Here is a 19129-nt window from a genome sequence, read left to right on the forward strand (position 1 = left end):
AGGCTGCACCTGCCACAAACACTCCACCAACACACGCAGACACTCCACCAGTAGCCTCCAATCAAGGATTAGACCTCCCTTATCTTTCTGGGAATATGACTGAGTTCTCCCCAGAAAAACTCCGGGGCAACTCTCCAAAGTTTCATATACGCTATACGATTTCATTATGTACTTTTTTGCCCCTTTAATAAATATTTCTTTCTGAACTCAGGCCAATCCTGCTATTCATGCCCAAGCAGCATCTGCCCCTCCCCAAGTGCTGGGGTTGGGGGGTGACGCTGGACCAGGTAAAGTCCCCAAGCATCTATGGGTGTTGTATCAAACCAGCCCAGCCTTGCCTAATCATCTGCGGTGGCAGCTTGCTAATGAAAGCTTTGTGACAAAGAGTGAGGCTTCTCTCAGAGGTGGCGGCCCCGACAGCCCCAAGATGCAGCCGAAAAAGTGCACCACTCGCCTCGCTGCCGCAGCCCTGCCGACCCGATCCCAGCGCTCAGCCATGATGAGAAGAGGCCTCCAGGTGGCAGCAAGACCTAGCCACCACGGAGCCCTTCCTGGCGGCCCCTACATCCTGCCCACGTTCAGCCCTGCCTCAGCATTCGGATCCTCCATGGACTCCCTGGTGAGTGAGTGCCCCACTCAGCCAGATGGGCAGCCCTTCTCCTGGGGGCCGCGGGTGTAGGGAGCACCCCAAATCTCCTCTTCCCAGATTGTGGCTGGGGCAGGTGAGCAGTTTGTGGGGAGCTATTTGATTTGGCAAAGGAAACCAAGTAGCCCAGATCCACAGCTAAGACTACCAGGTTACTTTCAACCTGATCTGAATCTTGCGTGGCCACCACTCACTTTCCTCCTATGGCACTCAGACTGTTGCAGCTGAACTGAGACACCCCCAGACAAAGGACCCTGCGTGCGGCCGACTGCCCATGGGTGCGTTTGGTGCGTGAGCATCCGGCATCACAGAGGACCCCTCCTCATCCCACCGAAGGTACCGCACCCAAAACAGGTTTCAAAGGAGCCCCCCTTCCCCGGGCAGGCCCACGGCTATGGACAGAGCTGGAGTAGCCCCTGAAGTGAGGGGGTGATAACAGTGGTCCTCACCTGTGATCACACCCCCAGGGTAGACAGTGTCCCAGGATGAGCTCTAGTCTGACCATCAGCTCGCACACTCACAAGCTTGGCAACCTTAGCCGTGTTTCTTCAGTTTCCCCATCTGCAAGGTGGGGCTGATACTAGCCGTTCTCAGCCTCAAAGAACAGCTCACAGGCTTTAAAACAGGACAGTTTTAATGCGCCACCACAGAGCAGCGTGCCTCTGTCAGCCCCCATGCCTTTCCTTCCCTTCCTTTGCACATTAGTGTCCCCTTCCCTGGTCACCCACAGGAGTCCCCAAGGGCCATTTCCCTCAAGTCAACACTGGCGGAAGGGATTGAAGAGCCCAGGAACCCAGGAGCGCACTACCTACAGGTCCTGAAGCCCAAGCAGCAGCCCACCTCCCAGGAAGCTGTCTAGTCTCCCTGATTTTTCCTGCCCAGGTCTCAAGATTCTGTCAGGAGAAGACAGATTTGAAGAATTACACCCTCCCCAATGCCAGCTGGTGTCCAGACATGCTGAACCTGTACCACAAATTTCTGGAGAAAACTAAGGCCGATGGCTGGATCAGACTGCCCTCCTTCAAGTCCAACAGAAACCACATCCAGGGGCTCAAGCTCCCATTAGTGTTAACAGTTTCCTCAGGTAAGGCCTGGGCACAGAGGGCCCATTGGCACACATGCACCCCAGCCCACCAGGGTCAGATCAGCCAGCCCCCTTCCCTGTGGTCAGAGTCGCTCAAAAAGGAAATTCACAAGCTCTGTGCCAGTTCTCGGCCAGAAGTTTTTTCTGCTAACTCCGCCCCTCCCGCTGCAGCCCCAGGCAGGTGGATGAGAAAAGCATCCTCTCAGGCCCCTGGCTCCCCTCCTCCCAGGGGAAGAGAGCACACCCTAGCAGCTACCTCTGCTCCCAGCCCAGAGTGCACCCACTGGAGAACTGCTGACTCAGCTCCCTGCCCCGCTGCCTTCTCACCAGGGCTGCTTCCCTTACTCTCAAGCCTTATCCCAAGTCCTCCTGCCCACCCCACAAAGGTCTGAGGACTCTCCCTTAACCACTGCAGACCTCTGCACACCATCCCTGCTCTGCTAGGCCCAGAGGCTCTCCTGAAACACCCACAGATCCGAGTGATAGAGTTTTCCACTTTGATCTCTCTGCGTGTGCGTGTGTGTGAGCACGCGTGTGTGTTAACTTGTCTCTCTCATTCACATATGTGTTCTTCCAGCCCAGTGATGAATGGGTGGTACATTGGGTTTAGGGAAAAAACAAAGCAGGTGTACCAAAATTTTTTGAACACTTTGGATTCCATCCAAAAAGGATATAGTTCTTATAGTCGCCTTGAGAAAAATAATCAGAACTTTGGGGGACTCTTCTGCACTTATTTTTCTGTTCAGTATTGTTATTTTGAATTATATGTGAATTAAATGCCGCACACTTTAATTTTCAATGTTTAAGGTCTCTTAAAGTCTGACCTGCCCCGACCCTACATCTATTCTCAGCCAGGGAACTTCATGGGTGTTTCTTCCTCAAGACCCAGGGCTCCCTGAGGACAGAGCTGTGTCCCCACAGACCAAGGGCTCCCTGAGGACAGGGCTGTGTCCCCACAGACCCAGGGCTCCCTGAGGACAGGGCTGTGTCCCCACACACCCAGGGCTCCCTGAGGACAGGGTTGTGTCCCCACAGACTCAGGGCTCCCTGAGGACAGGGCTGTGTCCCCACAGACCCAGGGCTCCCTGAGGACAGAGCTGTGTCCCCACAGACCCAGGGCTCCCTGAGGACAGGGCTGTGTCCCCACAGACTCAGGGCTCCCTGAGGACAGGGCTGTGTCCCCCTCAGACCGAGAGCCTGAGGACAGGTCCGTACCTTGCTCTCCAATTGAAGGTTCCCTGAGAGCAGAGCCTGTATGTCCTCTGGTTCTCTCCTCAACCCTATACCTGAGGCCGGGCTCCATCCATGCTGCTGAACAACTGGCCCTTCATCCTGACTGGGCCCCATGCCCTCACACACTCCTTTCTTCAGCTGTCACTCCCCATCTCTCCCCAGACAAAAGTGACTGTCACATCTTCACCAGGTGTACTGAAACGGAAGGACAAAGCTACGAGTATGTCATCTTTTTCCACCCATCCAAGAAGAAGTCTGTCTGTCTTTTCCAACCAGGCCCCTACCTGGAGGGGCCCCCAGGGTAAGGCCACAGGCAGGCCCAGTGGGGGACATCTTTGGCTGCTTCCTGGGCTTGGGTCAGGAGATGGATTGGGTGCAACCAGGCTCTGGGGTCTGTACCTCTCTCTAAGGAGCTGGGTTGGGAGTGGGAAGCTCTGGGCTCCAGTCTCACAGACTTGGAAGGATATTCTGTCATCTGGTCCAGTCCCCACTGTGCAGATAAAAAAGAGCCTCCTTATTCAGGTCTGGGAATTTTCCAGTAAGAAGGGGTCTTAGAAGCCACTTTGAGAAGGATGTGTTGGACTTGGAAGAAGACAGGATCTGGAATTAGGAGCCAGGCTCCCAGTCCTGCTCTGTCAGGCTTGCTTGGAGATCCCGAGCAAGCAATTTAACCTCCAGCCTTCGGTCTCCTTACCTAAATCTCGGTGCAATAATAGCTACCTTCCAGAATAGCTGATAGATATGATATTATGGGCCTATAGGTATGTGCTCATAAACCATAAAGCACAATATAGCTATCAGGCCATCTATCCAAACTTCACCTTCTATCCATGGGCAAACCGAGGCACACAGAGGTAAGTCATCTTGCCCAAGGTAGCACAGGCCATCAAGGTCAGGACCAGGTCTCTAATCCAGGAGCTGGGACTCCAAGTCCATTGCTTCTCCCACTGTACTCCATTGCCTCCAAACTGGCAATAGACCCAGGAAAGAACTCACACTGGCCATAAATACATTCACAAGGGAAATCAGGCTGGCCCTGAGCTTCTTGCCCGAGAATACTGGGTCACCGTGTCCACGGGTGTCTGCCTTCTCCATCCTTGTTCCTGCTTTAGACACTCACTGAATGCTATCGTTGGTTTCAGAATTCCTGCAAGGGAGAAGAGGGAGGAGGGGGAAGGAGAAGCTTTAGGGTCCCAAGGCCTGAGAGAGACTCAATTGCAGTTAAACAGAATTCAAAGAGCTTAATAGATGTCAGCACCTCTACAGACCATGGATTCAGACTGCAGCCCTTTGTCACCTTGGCCATCCTTAAGGTATCTTCCATGGGGACACTGATTTCCACACTAGTGCAGGCAGACACTGGGGGACTAGGTCAGAGCTCTACCCAGGCCATGGGTCCCCTCCCTTCTGAAGAGGAACACCCCCAAGAAGGCAGGGATAGGATGGAGTGTGGCTGACTTTATTTAGGGCCTCATGGAGGTGGGGCCGTGGAGTCAGAAGAGGACCACCCAACACTGAGGCCAGAGGACTGAGGGGGTCCAGAGAAGAAATGAGCACCAAATTAGAAAAACCCAGTTCAGTCTATCTCCTGGGTAAGGAAAAACCCAGTTCTTCCCTGCTACGTCTGTCTTTCCTGTGAGTCTCCTTTACTCTCATATAGAACACTTCCCTTCCGACACTTCTGCTCACCAAATGTTCGCAGATTTTTCCCCACAACAAGCAATGCTCTGTGACGCCAGCTGGGTGTCCTACAATTTAACTCCATTCTGACACTGTCTACCTAGAGGTAGTGCCAGATCCCACAGGTTAAAGTCTCAGTCCCACAAGACTGCTCCCACCCTTCTTCAGATGCCAATGGCAAGTGTAGGTGGCCAGGTTACCCACAACTTCTGTCTGATTTGGCTACAGTTGGTGGTTCCCAGAACCCTCTCCTGTGGTTGGATTAATTTACTAGAACCACTCACAGAACTCAGAGAAACACTTATAGTTACCAGTTTATTAAAGATATGATAAAGGATGAACATCCAGGTGGAAGAAACCCATAAGGTAAGGTCTGGGAGAATCCCAAGCGCAGGAGCTCCCGTCCCTGCGGTGTTGGGGTGCGTCACTCTTCTAGTGTGGATGTGTTCGCCAACCTGGAAGCTCTCTGAGACCCATACTAATTGGAATTATTATAGAGGCTTCAACACATAGGTATGATCAATCATTAACTCCATTTTCAGCCCTTCTCTCTTCTCAAGAGAATTGGGGGAGGGGCGGGGGGCAGGGCTGAAAATTCCAAGCTTCCAATCATGGCTTGGTCTTTCTGGTGACCAGCTCTCAACCAGCCGGGAGTTGCCTCATTAGAAAAGACACTCATCACCCAGGAAATAGTTTCAGGAGCTCTGTGCCAGGAATCAAGGACAGAGACCAATATATGTATTTTCTATTATCTTGACAAGTACCCACCCAGCCCCTAGGCAATGAGGCCGGGTAGGCTTCTGGCTGACCAAGAGCTACCCTGAAGCACCTACACACTTGCGGTTGGGTCTCCTGCCTGGCCAGTGAGGACAACGAGGGAAGAGCAGGCTTAGGGTTCTTTGGCAACAACTCTTCCCCTCCTTCAAGCAATAGGAGAAGGGAGGTGACTAGAAGCGTACATGAGGTTTTGTAAACATTACCTCATTTGATCTGATGAGATAGAAATTATTTTTACTCACAATTCACACTGAGAAAACTAAAGCTCAGAAAGGTTTAGCAACTTACACAAGATCAAACATGTAGTGAACGTGGAGGCAAGGAGTCAAACCAAGTGGGTGTGGTTGCATGGCCCCCAGCTGGGTGCCTTTCTATTGTCCCCAGCTTAACCAGCAATGGAGCTTTGGCATGAAGGTCAGCTTACACAAGTGAGAATGAGAGTTTTATGTGATATACACAAAGCAAGTGTTGGCATCATCCTGCTGAAGCCGGCTCTCGGCTTTCCACCGGCAGCACTGCTCGGGGGTCTATCTCGTCAGCACTTTATAGGTCCTAAGTTAAGTTCCACGTTTACCCATCTTGAAAATGTGGGCTCAACACTGGCCATAGTGACTAGTGAGGTGAGAGCTGGCCCAAGGTCATGGTTTAGAGACTAAAGCCCAAAAGTTCAGGGGCTTTATCATTCCCTGTAGGAGTGCACCTTTCCAAATTATGGTAGTTGCCGCCAGTAATTAGCTGATGAATCTGAAAAAGGTTTTTCCATTAACTCTAACAACAAAAAAAGTTTTTTCCCGGTGAAATAAAATCATGGTATCAGTGGTTGCTAACACATGCTGTAGCGACATGGAAGACAAATCAGCTGATTTTGACTGGTTTGATCAGACGGGATCCAGATCTGTTTCCTTTCCATTCCTGGGGAAAGATGGAGGTGGGGTTGTTCCAGCCCTGGCCTTGCCCCCTGCCCCCACCACTAGGTTTGCCCACGGAGGGTCACTGGCAGCCATGATAGACGAGACCTTCTCTAAAACTGCTTACCTGGCTGGAGAGGGGCTGTTCACACACAATCTCAACATCAGGTTCAAAAAGTAAGTACGGATCCTTGGGGTGTTGGCCGTTGAGGGGACAGCCATGCGTGGCAGTTGAGGTGTAGAAGTCCTGCCTGTCACTCTCCTTCCCCAGCCACACGGTCCTCTGGTTCCCGGCCGGAATGCAACCTCTGCTGTCAGATTCTGGTCGCTGGCAGATGGGCCCTGAGCCCAGAACCACTTTAGTCCTTGAGGCAGGGCGGGATGAAGAGAAGGATGGGGGGACAGAGAGGTAAAGGGATGGCGGCCAGGGGTTCATGTGAGGGAGGGGCTAAGCCGCCTCCTCTCCCAGCTTGATCCGTATGGGCTCTCTGGCTGTGCTGAACGTTGGAATGGAAAAGGTTGAGGACCAGAAGCTTTACATATCCTGCGTCGCCCAGAGCACGGACCAGCAGACCATTTACACCAAAGCTTCAGGTAGAGAGAGCCTCAGCCCCAGGCCCTGTCCTGCCACCCCGACACCCAGAACAAACAGAAGGGGAATGTTAAGGATCCAGTCCCAAGCCGGGGTCCAGCTTTTTAGAGTGGGGTTGGGTACCTGCAGGAGACACAGACAAAGTGAGGGAAAACCCAACTAGGGTTTTTTTTCTATGTATGAGTGGCCCAACCTGTACCACAGGAGAGGACCCAGGTACTGAGTAACTGGGTGCACGTGCTCTGAGCAACCCATCAAGCTCCTACCATCCGTGCTCTGGCTCCTGCCACGTGGCTCCCCCTTCTCTGGCAGGTACTTTCTTCCAGCTGCAGCTGGAAGAGGATTCATCTCAATACTACACGCTGTGCCTTCAGGAGAGCCTACTGCCAACCGCCTTGCCTACCTGGGACACACTCCAGAGCAGCGGGGGGTGTCCGGAAAGTAACTGGTGAAGTGAGGGAGAAGGCACTTTCCTTTGCATAAATAAAGTCTCACAGCCCCGTTCGCAGTCCAAGACCCTTCTGCAGTTGGAAATGAAAATCCTTCCAGGGCCTTCCACATACCCACCTTCCCATCCAGCACCAATAGAAGCGATGTACTGAGATCTGCCAGGGACCAGGCACTGGGTGAGGCACCAAGCACACAGCGATGAAAGACAGGGCCCCTGGCCTCGAGATGCACAACTGTGGGCCGGGAGCAGAGTGCCCCATCAGCTCTTCCCACCCCACCGTGGCTCTGGTTATGGGTGCAGTGCAGACACAAAGAGGGGGGGCGGTCAGTTTTACTCTAGGAAAGCGATCAAAGAAGGCTTTCTAGAGGAAGCTGTGCTTGAACGGAGTCTCAGAAGTTAAGTGGTATCCACCAGGCAGGCAGGGGACTATTCCAAACAGAGGGACTATTGTGAGCAAAGGCACAAAGGGATGAAAGAGCACAGCGACTTTGGAGAACAGCAAGGTGTTGAGTGGGGCAGGAGTTTAGGGAAAGAGAAGGGGTCAGGGCAGGTGCAGGCCATGGAAGGCTCCTTAAACCCTGCAATGGAACTTGAACTGTGTCTTGTAGGCAACAGGGAGCCTTTAAAGTGTTTGGGAGTGACATAAAGTTTTGTTTTTTCAAAAGATGACTCTGGTGGCAATAAGAGGTCAGCAAGACTGAAGGTGGGAGCACTGGTTAGGAGACCCTTGCAGGGCTCCAAACTAGAGATAGGAAGGACCTGACATGGTTCAAAGCCATGAAGATGAGAGATATGGAATATGTTGCAAACAAAAGAGTACAGAACTTTGCCACTAATTGTATGTAGTGGATCTGTGAAGGGGAGCCTTCAAGGATGACTCCAAGTTTCCAGCTTGGTGGTTCCAGGTGGCATCATTGGGAATACAGGGGAGCAGGTTTGAGGTGGGGGAAGATAATGAGCTCAGTTTCACACGCATGGAACCCCATGGAACCCCCATCGCATGGTGATCCCCAGCAGGAGCCTGGATATTGTAATTTGGAACTCAGAACTGATGACATACTGACTCGATTTGTAAGTCATCAGTATCAAAACTGACATCGAATCCCTGGGAGTGGATTATGCAGAATGAAAGTGAAGAGGAGAGTGACAGGATGGGAGAGAAAGGAAGGACAGGGAAAAGGGTCAAAGACAGAACCTTTGGTCACACTAAGGCTTAAAGCTGGGGCAGAGAATCAAACACCCACTAAGGGGGCTTCCCTGGTGGTGCAGTGGTTGAGAGTCCGCCTGCCGATGCAGGGGACGCGGGTTCGTGCCCCGGTACAGGAAGATCCCACATGCCGCGGAGCGGCTGGGCCTGTGAGCCATGGCCGCTGAGCCTGTGAGTCCAGAGCCTGTGCTCCGCAATGGGAGAGGCCACGACAGTGAGAGGCCCGCGTACCACAAAAAAAAAAAAACAAACCCACTAAGGAAGCTAAGAATAGGACAGGATGGACCATCCTTAAGAAGGCGAGGTCAACAGTATCAAATGCTAAATAGAAGGCAAGGCAGATGGGAACTAAAAAGAGGCCTTTGGACTTGGCAGAGAGGAAGGTGGTGGTCTTCTTTGCCAGGAGGTGGGAACAAAATCCAGATTATGGTGGATGAAAAACTGAATGGGAACGACAGAGTGAAGCTAGATGACTCTTTCTAGGAATTTTGTTGTTGTTGTCGCTGTTATGTTATTTAAAGAGAGAGATTTGAGTATATTTATAAATTGTTTTGGAAGGAGCCAGTGGAGAGAGGCTGAAACCCTAGGAGAGAGAGAGGTGTCCTCCAACAGAACAGCTCTATGGTCTTAGAGATGGATCAAGAGCACAGTGGAGACAGGAGTCACGGGACAGCATCAACATGACTCTGAGACCAAAAGGAAGAAGTGGGGCGTGCAGAGCAGGATGGAAAGTTGCCGGGATCTATCCCAGAGCACCTCGACTTCCTCAGTGAAATAGGAGGCAAGGCCATCAGTGGGGAAAGAGGTCCGGAGGAAGGGGTGCCCATTTCTAAGGAGGAAAGGTTTGATGTGAGGGGGAAGAACAATGGACTGGAGGAGGCAATGGCCACCCAGGAGAAGACTGTACCTCCTCTGGGCCTGCAGAGGACAGGGGTGGGAAACTGAGCAGCTTCCACAGGGACAGGCAGGATTCCATCAAGCCCAGTAGGTGGAGGGGATGTCCAGGGAGAGGTCAAAGATTAGAGGAGTTTTACCAAAGAATGAGAGCTCCAAGTGACATGTCATAAAGGATTTTATTATTAGGTATGGTAATGCCAAGTGCTGACACAGATAAACCTTTACATCTCCATAATCTAACCTGTATCTTAAATAGACTGTACTTTTCACTCACACAAAGTCCAATTTTTGGTGTCTAGCAGTCATTCAGGAACCTGACTGGCAAACATGATTCAACACATGATTTCCAAAGTCATCCTGGGTGTTGACATCCAGTTGCCAGAAGAGAGAATAACAAGGGAGGTTTAGGGGGCCAAACTTCAAAGTGTTTCCTCTGTCACAAGACCGCACCAAACTGCAAGGGAGGTTGGCCGGAAAATATGATGTAATTCTATGTTGTAGAAGAAAGAGAAATAGGTTTGGTAAGTAGCTAGCAGCCACTGCCTCAGTTTGAAAGGAGGATAGGCAGAGGAGGGATGGGTCTGTGTCCAAACCCTCATCCTGACAAGTGAAGAATTCAAGTTCAGGCCTCAGCTAATATTCCAGGACCTGAGACTAGGGCTGGGGATTCAGGGGATCAGAGAGAAGGAAGTTTTTGTGGCATGGAACAGGGTCAGAGAGTTGGACCCAAATTCAGCAGTGGTGGAGAGGTGGGTGGATCAGGTTCTCTTTCTAGTAACTAGACCACACACTTCCTAAGCCATCTGTCTTCAATAACGAGCAAAAGATTGGTTGACGTGGATTTGAAGGCACTTGATCCAGTGCCCTCCAAAAACGGGAGGCTTACTAGAGGCCATAACAAGAAATCTTGTGGCAGCCAACTATGCCCTCCCCCATATACTCACATAAAAACTCTTTCTCCTGTGCTTTCACGATTGCCTTTGATAACCTATTAAGCCCAGAGTCTAAATCAGTGTATACCAAAAACATATTGTCCTTTATTCACAGTCAAAAAGGACCTAATCTTCATTTAAACACTACCAAGAGAAGAAGGGAAATATATTCTATCCTTCCTATGCAGTCAAGTAAACGAAGGAAACCGAAACAGTGGTACTTGGAAACTCAAGTACAGCTTGCTTCTCTCTTCTCTCGTCTGGAAACTGGATGTCAACACCCAGGATGACTTTGGAAGTCATGTGTTGAGGATGGCAGAGGTTGGATGCACACTGTCACTTCTCTACTGGGGCCAGCTTCTAACAGAAACAGGCAAAAGCTGGAAATCTACAGAGGTAGGAGGCTCTCAGGCAAGGCCCCACAGCCAGGCTGGGAGTGTCAGCCTTGACTGGAGAAGGCCAAGTGGGCAGGCAGGGATCTTGGTAAGGGGAATGAGGTCATCAGCTGCTGGAATACTTCTCTAGTGTCGAGGGCTTTGACAGATGCCTCTCTTCTCCCAGGAGGCCAAGTATTGCAGCTTTCTAGGCAGAAACAAGGGGAGTTTCTGCCTCCACACTTTAAAAACCAATTCCATGTGTAGTGCATTCATTGGAATTACAGCTACTACATAGGCAGATGGGGTGGAATCCAACAGGCCATCCAGGCAAATGTGGCAGGTTATTCTGCTCGAATCAGCTTATTCTGCTTGAAGGATATGTGTTCTCCAAATGTCTGAATCAAGTGCCAAGAGAAACCAAAGAGTGAATAAGGCAATTGTAAGACCAACCAGTTCCAGATGGCAAGAGACACCAATAGTTCATACCAGCTCTTAAAAAAGGGGCCCCTAAGGTCTTCCTGAAACTAAGACCACAGAGTTAGGTCATTTATCACGGGTCCTGGGTGAGGAGCCAGAGCTGCAAGACACAGTATATCACCAACCCTATCACCTGCTAGCACCTACAGTGAGCATTGGTGGCCAAGTCATGCTGCCTGAGGCCACCGCTCAAGGACACAGGACAATTTAGCCGAAAAGCCCAGGGAGTCTTGTAGCAGTTGTCTGCTGACCTGGAGGAAAGGTCTGTCCCCTCTGTGTCTCTTCATCTGGCTTGAACCCAGGAAAGCACTCTGTACTGCCCAGTCCTCTAAGTGTCCCTCTACAGTGGCACTGACGAGAAAAAGGAGGTCAAGGCCCTGGGTCATCTACATAGTTCTTTTTCCTTTTCTTTTTTTTTTAAATAAATTTATTTTATTTATTTATTTTTGGCTGCATTGGGTCTTCGTTGCTGCACGCAGGCTTTCTCTAGTTGCAGCGAGTGGGCGCTACTCTTCGTTTCAGTGCACGGGCTTCTCACTGCGGTGGCTTCTCTTGTTTGAGAGCACGGGCTCTAGGCGCGTGGGCTTCAGTAGTCATGGCACGCGGGCTCAGTAGTTGTGGCTTGTGGCTGTAGAGCGCAGGCTCAGTAGTTGTGACGCTCGGGCTTAGTTGCTCTGCGGCATGTGGGATCTTCCCAGACCAGGGCTCAAACCTGTGTCCCCTGCATTGGCAGGCAGATTCTTAAACCACTGCGCCACCAGGGAAGCCCACCTACATAGTTCTTGAGTGGCAGCAATGGTGCTGGAAGAGGTGCGGAGGCCACACCCTGGGCCCTCATTCAAGGGAGAAGCTCTGCTCAATTATGAAGACCCCTGGGGTACAAGAAAGAACCATGCTCTTTAAGATAGAAGATCTGGGTTCTAGTCTCAACTCTGCTACTGTTCGGCCATCATTTCTCTTTGGGTCTGTTTCCTGCTCTATAAAAACTAAAGAGTAGATGAGGTGATCTCCAAGTTCCTGGTCTGATGTCTTATTGTTTGGCTACCCAGTGTGTCAGTCATTTGCTTGATGGCTCTCAGATCCCCACCCTTCCCCTACTCTGCCTTAGACTGCAGAGGGCTAGTGCCTGCAATATACATTTCCCAGTCTCCTTTGTCATCTGGCTTTGGAAGGCTGGTGGAAGACTGGAAGGTGGGAAGTAAGGAGATGTCAGGGTATTTCTCCCCTTCTCTGTTTTGGGAGGCAACTCAAGTAGTGGCTGTGTCTCCATGGTTACAGATCCTGCTAGACAGCCCTCATCTTCCTATTTGCCTTTTGTGTTCTTCCACCACCTTGGTAACAAATTCCCTGTGTCAAACTCCCTCTGTTGAACCATCTAACAACTGCCGTTTTCCTCACCAGACCCCAACTAACACAGCCAGGTTGTGGATTATCTGCGGTCAGTTTTCAATCCCACTGCTGTACACCCTTGTGTGCATCCTTAATTTAATATCCACCAAGAGAAGGAAATGGAAGGCAAGAGAAAGGAGGAAAATGAACTGTCAAAGACTGAGCATAACCCTGGCTAAATCCAAACCTCTGCCCATTTTTCCCCAGCGCACTGCACAGCTGAACACAGCTGGAGAAAACCCACACAACCTTGCTGTCCGGTCTCACTTTAAAGCCTAGATCGTTATCCTAAAGTGGGCCCGTAATACTGCCCTGCAGTCATCCTGCAGTTTCCTAGATCATTCACTCTCCTGCTTTCCTAGGCGACTGTTTCTTTCCTGGTCCTCTCTACTCAAATGCCTAGCACCACCTCCTCCCCCATCATCACTCTCAGCTAAAGATCTTGCTTCCTGTTTCACTGAGAAATCAGAAGCGTTCAGAAAGAGCAAGCTCCCACTACCACACCTCTCCACCTACTACCTCTACCAATTTATTCTACTTCCCCTCCAGTAACTGTGGGTGAACTGTTCACACAGCAGGCAGGGGGCCACCCTTAGCTCTGTTTCTTGTGCATGAGACCTATTTCTTCTAGTCTACTTGGCAATATTGCTCCAAATATTCTCCTTTCTCTCTTCTGCATTGTCAGTTTTCCTTTTCTATTTGATTTTTCCCATCAGCAAACATACCATATTTCTGTCATTTAAATTTTTTTCTCTTGATGCTACTCCCTCTCTGGCCACTGCCCCACTTCTCCCTACTCTTTTAGCGAACTCTTCCAGAGAGTTGTCTTTGCTCTCTTCCTTCTATTCTTTCTCAAGCCCACTCCAATCAGGCTTTTGCCTTCACCACTCCATTGAAACTGGTCTTGGCAAAGTCACTAATGACTCTGCAGGGCTAAATCTAACGGTCAACTCTCAGTCCTTATTTTATCGGACCTTCCCACAGCATCTGGCACAGCTGGTTCCTCCTCCTCTCCCACTCTAACTGTTGGGCACTCAGGACTCGGTCTTTGGATCCTTTTTCTTTCCTACCTTCAGTTCATCAAATCTGGTGACTTTAAATTCCATCTACATTTCTCTTGGTGCCCACCTTTATACTTCCAGTCTGGGCCTCTCCTCTGAGCTCCGGATTCATATATCCAACTGCTTGCTCAACATCTCCATCTAGATGTCTAACAGACATCTCCTCGTTTAATAGATCTAAAACTGAGCCCCTGATATTTCCCCCTCTCAGTAAATGGCAACTCCATTCTTCCAGTTGTTTAGGCCAAGAACCTTGGATAATTCTTTCTCTTAAATGGGGATGGATCCATCAGGGAATCCTACTGACTCTATCTACAGAATATATCCAGAAACTGACTACCGCAACACAGATCCATGCCCCAATCATCTTGTGCCAAGATTATTTCAATATTCTCCTATATGAGTTCCCTACTTACAGCCTTACTCCTTTTATTCTATTCTCAACGCAGCCACCAGAGCAACCCTTTTAATGCATAAGTCAAGTCATATCACTCCTCAGCTCACCACAAGAAGAAGCTAAAATTGTTACAAATGCTACAAGCCCCCAAAGAGTCTGGCCCCGCTCTCTCTGACCTCACCTCCCCATCACTCCTTCTGTTCCAGCTACACTGGCCTCTTCGCCTCCTTGAACACTCCAGGCATACTTCTGCCTCAGGGCCTTTGCATTTCCATTGCTTCTGCCTAGAATGCTTTTCCCTCAGATATCCTTCCTCCTTCCTTCATATCGCTATTGAAATGTTACATTCTCAAGGTGGCCATCTTTGACCACACTATGTAAAATTGCATGCTCTCCTGACACCCTCTATGATCCTCCCCTAATTTAATTTTTTCCCCAACAGTGATTTCCATCTAATAAACTGTATTTTTTACTCAGTTATTTTTGTCTGTGGTCTTTCTTCCCCCACTAAAGTATCTAGCCAGAAGATTTCTCTGTTTTCTCACTGCTATATCCCCAGAGTGCAGTATACAGTGCCTGGCACATAGTAGGTAGTCAATAACTATGGATGAATGAACGAATGAATGAAACCACAGAATCAAACTTCCTTAAACCCTACCCTTCCTCTGGGCTGCTTATCATAGAAGACAAAAATGTCCTTATTGTCAAGTCAGATTGAAGTGGGGTTTCTCTTTTCATGTACTTTTAGCAGAAGTCAGCCTAACTGATGCGCATGTGTGATCTTGTTTAATCTTCATGCCAACTCTGAGAGTTAGGTATTTTCTCTCCATTTTTCAGATGGGAAAGGTGAACCCCAGAGAGATTAAGTTACAGGCCAGAGGTCACACAGCTAATAAGTCCCAGAGCTCAGATCCCCAACCCACCTGACTGATGCCACAGCTGTGAGTTCTCGGCTGCAGCACTCCACACAGACCACCCTCTCCAGAAATGACACCAGGGCTGAGCTGAGTCAGCAGCCACAGGACTGGAGGGTCTGCGTGCCACCAGAGATCTCCACAAAAGAAACATTTGCTCCCCCCAAACCCTCAAGTGTCAGATGTCAGAATAATCATCTTGTTTCCTGAGTTTCACAATTTGTCTTGTTGCTGTCATTATTGCCTGTCTGCTTCCCCATTCTGTGTCTCCCCAGCACCTAGCACCATGAAGGGATAAATGAACTAATTCAGACACAATTCTGTTTAATATCATTCATCCATTCAACAATCCTGCTTGAGCACCTGCCTTGTTCTAAGCACTGTCTTTGTGATGCTTACAGTCTGCTAAGGGAGGAGGACATTAAATAATCACAGAAATAAATCACAGAAAAAAACAAAACAAAACTGTGAACAGTACCATAAAGGAAAAGTATGGGATGCTGTGAAAGTAGACAAGAGAACCCCCTAATTTCAACGGGAGCATGTCAGTGAGGGCCTCCAGATCTGAAGGGTGAAGGGGAAGTGGTCCTAGAAGAGGAAATAGCTTATGCAAACATCCTAAGGAGTGAATGAAGGATAGTGAGTGTGCCTGGAATACAGTTGATGGTCTCATCTTGTCAGTGGTGGCCTGTGTCTCCTAGGATCTGCCTTCAAGGAGGGGAAGGAAGGGGGAGACATCCTCCATGTTTACAGTTTAACACACTTCTGACAAGGATGGGGGGGTGTGTGGACACAGCCTGACCTTGACTCACTGATGGAAACAGCTCTGTCCTCAGTGTCTCTATGTCCAGAAATTTCAAGCTTGGTCCGTTTTCCCTGGTCCAGTGTAATTGAGAGAACCAGTCACTACAAATCACTCTGTCTGGGAGCAACTGGGATGTCTCCAGAACTGAACAACAGGGGCCAAGGCAGGATTCCAGCAAGGAGGGCTTTGCAGAAGTTACCATTTGTGTCGCAGTTCCTGTGGCTTTCACCTAGGAGGGCTGGGTGGGGCCAGCGTAGCATTAAGGGATGGAGGCCACTGCCCACTAATGGCTGTCTCCCCTTTCACTGCAGCCCTCCCCAACTCCCAAGCAGCCAGGGCCCAGCAGAGAAGGCCCCAGGGCACAGGGCTGGCCTGCTGCTAGCAACCTGAAGGGAGGAGTTAAGAAGGCCGGGCTGACGGCCGCAAAGACAGAGCTGTGTTTATCCAGGAAAAGAGGTTGTACGTAGGCAACGGAGGCCCCTGCCAGCCCCTCCCGGGACTGGGCTGGGGTAGCAAGCTGGAGAGAAAGCTGCTCCCCCACCCCGGGGCTCTGAACGCCTCCTGGCCAGAGGCCAGGACCCAGAGGCGGCCCACCAGTGAGGCCTGCACTCTGGGCGCCTGACCGAGCCTGCTGCCGTGGGCTCAGACTCCCAGGCAGAAAGTCGGAACCTCGCGCTCCCTGAGGTGCGGCGAGGGGGTGCGGTAAGCGCGCGCTGGCGGCGGGGCCTCCCGGAGTCAGCTCAGGGGGTGGCAGAGGATCAATGCTGTCTTTGTGCTCACTGGTTTCCTAGGGAGAAAGGGAGTGGGGAGTGGGAGGGGCGGCCCAACGGCTGGGCCCTCGCGGCAGAACTCGGGATGCGGTAGGGCTGGGACGCAGGGAGCGGGACAGTCAGGGCTTTAGGAGGGGTGGGATTCTGTGCTCCCGAGAGGTGCGTCTCCTTGAACCGGCCCTAAGTGCTCGCTCGCAGGGCAGCAGCAGCCAAGTGTGCAGCGAGTCTGCTTCTGGCCTGGAACGGCTCGGGAAGGCGAAGGAGGCGCGAGAGGAGGCAGGTGTGGCTAGGGCCGAAGGATGGCTCAGCCTGGAGAAGCTTGCGGTGCCGCCCGGGAATGCAGCCTGCGGGGATGGAGTGCTGGGGAAAGGGGGGTAGTCCCAAGGGGCGCCAGATCAGACACTGGAGGAGAGCCTTAGTCTTCTGGATTGGGCATGAGAGAAGGGGGTGAACCCTCCAAGGGCCGCGGTGTCTCTTCAGGGGGAGAGTGTATAGGAGCGGGGGTTCCGAACCCGGGTCGGTGTCTGCGGCTACAGACCTTTTGTTAATGAGGGTGTTACTCTATTCTCCTAGTGGGTGTGTAAGGCCTTCTAACTCTGAAGTGGGTGTACATCTTCAGTACCAGCGGGAGCAATGGGAGAGCCTGTGTACTCGGATGTCCGAGGCCTGATCCGAAAATGTTACTGTCTAGCCCTGGGCTCCCTCTATTTCTCCCTGGACCCCCCGACTTTGCCGCCCTTTGTCCCTCCCCATCCTCCCCCCACCCCGCTCAAACAGGGGCTTGTGCACCCCGTGGGCCCGTAAAGAAGGGCACGGCGGCAGACCAGATGCTCGTTTGCAGCATCACCCACCTTGGGCTTTCCTTCTTTCCTTGTACAGGCCTCCACCTGAGACGCTGGGTTTGGACCCTCTCGGCCTCGTGGAACTCGGACTTTCAGCCCCCCCACCCCACCGCATGTGGCTCTTGGAGAAAGCTGGCTACTGGGTGGGGGCCGCGGAGCCCAGGGCCCGGTGGGCGCCCTCCGGCCTGTTTCCTAAGCGCCGCACCCCGTGCCCGCTGGCTCGCGCCTGCCCCAACGTCCTCACCCCCGATCGCATTCCGCAGTTCTTCATCCCGCCTCGGCTCCCCGACCCAGGCGGCGCCGAGCCCCTCAGCGGGCGCGACGTGGACGGGCGCGGCCTCCCCGAGGCCTGTTCGCTGCCGCACTTGGCAGGCCGCGAAGGTTGGGCCTTCCTGCCCGAGAGCCCACACACGCGCCGGCGCGAGTCCCTGTTCCACTCGCCGCCGCCCGCCCCGTCCGGGGGGCTGCCCCCTGCGCAGTTCAGGCTGCACGTCTCCTCCCCGGACCTGCGCCTCTGCCGGGCCCCGGACAGCGACACGGCCTCGTCGCCCGACTCGTCGCCCTTTGGCTCGCCGCGGCCAGGCCCCGGCCGGCCCCGGCCGCCCAGGCCGCGCTCGCTGTCCCCAGAGGAGGCGAGCTCGGCCGACACCAGCCCGTACGCGCCGCGCCGAGCGGGGCCGCCCACGCCGCCGCTCTTCCACCTCGACTTCTTGTGCCGCCAGCTGCGGCCGGCCAAGGAGAGCGTGCTGCGCCTCGAGCCCCTGGGCGGGCAGCTGCGGCTATCCGCCGAGTACCAGGCCTGGCCCGGGCGGCTGCGGCTGCGCCTGGTGAGCGCCGAGGGCCTGCCCGGGTCGCGGGCCGGCCCCGGGAGCGGCGGCGGCGGCTGCTGCGTGGTGCTGAGGCTGCGGCCGCGCGCCCGGGCGCGGGGCCAGCGGAGCCGCGTGGTCAAATGCAGCGCCAACCCCATCTTCAATGAGGACTTTTTCTTCGACGGGCTCGGCCCGCCTGACCTGGCCGCCCACAGTCTGAGGGCCAAGGTGCTGGACAGGGGAGCAGGCTTCCGCAGGGACGTGCTGCTGGGGGAGTGTGAGACGCCCCTGATTGCCCTGCTGCCCACCCTGCGTGGTGGGCTAGGTCCCGGAGCCTCCCTGGCGCCTGCCCATCTCAGCCTGTAGCCTGAGAGACTGCCTCTTCCTCAGGAGGTCTCCAGCGGGTCTGCAGTCCTCATTCTTTCCATCTGCCCGGCATGTATTTATTTTTGCTAATAAAATATCTGTTTGTCTCTGGCGGTATCTCTCCCACTTGTTGGCACCCTACGCTCTCAGATCTGCAGCCTACCCTCCTCCCTCTGCCCTGGCCTACACGGGATGGAGGAAGTTCATTCAGTTGTCTGATTTGGAGCAGACCTTAAGCAGTGGTTCTCAAACTTGAATGAGCATCACAATAACCAGACATCAGGAATCCTGGATGAGCTTGGTAAACATGCAGAAAGAATCCTGGGCTCCATTCCTGAGAGACCCCCCCTGACGCTAGTTCAGTAGGTCTGGCCTGAGTAGGTTCTAGGTTCCCTGTTCAACCAGGTCCCTACCCCTTCAGGGGGCCCTCCAATCACTGAGTCACTCCAGAAAAAAACTCTGTGACTGAAACCAACAAAAGCCACCTTCCGCTGGGGGTTCCTTGGGGCTGCACA

General features: G+C 52.4%; 2 protein-coding genes and 1 long non-coding RNA gene across 4 annotated transcripts in view; 2 read left to right on the top strand and 1 right to left on the bottom strand.

Moving 5' to 3' along the window:
* LOC117198519 (uncharacterized) overlaps positions 1-19129 on the bottom strand; it is a 57264-nt gene that overhangs the window by 32071 nt on the left and 6064 nt on the right. The gene's annotated exons all lie outside the window — the stretch shown is intronic.
* On the top strand, positions 12-13894 carry THEM5 (thioesterase superfamily member 5). Of its 2 annotated transcripts, XM_033415499.2 has the most exons (6): positions 21-619; positions 1529-1730; positions 3126-3264; positions 6395-6505; positions 6798-6922; positions 7233-13894. In XM_033415499.2, the coding sequence occupies exons 1-6, from the start codon at positions 428-430 to the stop codon at positions 7370-7372; spliced, it is 909 nt and encodes a 302-aa protein (XP_033271390.1). In that variant the 5' UTR covers positions 21-427; the 3' UTR covers positions 7373-13894. The 2 variants fall into 2 exon arrangements, with proteins under 2 accessions (XP_033271389.1, XP_033271390.1); XM_033415498.2 differs by having other exon boundaries at positions 12-619; positions 6798-7346.
* On the top strand, positions 12130-18725 carry C2CD4D (C2 calcium dependent domain containing 4D). The gene is made up of 2 exons (XM_004285230.4): positions 12130-16511; positions 17477-18725. The coding sequence occupies exon 2, from the start codon at positions 17553-17555 to the stop codon at positions 18612-18614; it is 1062 nt and encodes a 353-aa protein (XP_004285278.2). The 5' UTR covers positions 12130-16511; positions 17477-17552; the 3' UTR covers positions 18615-18725.

Source organism: Orcinus orca, chromosome 1, assembly GCF_937001465.1.
Source record: "Orcinus orca chromosome 1, mOrcOrc1.1, whole genome shotgun sequence".
In the NCBI taxonomy this organism is placed as follows: Eukaryota; Metazoa; Chordata; class Mammalia; order Artiodactyla; family Delphinidae; genus Orcinus; species Orcinus orca.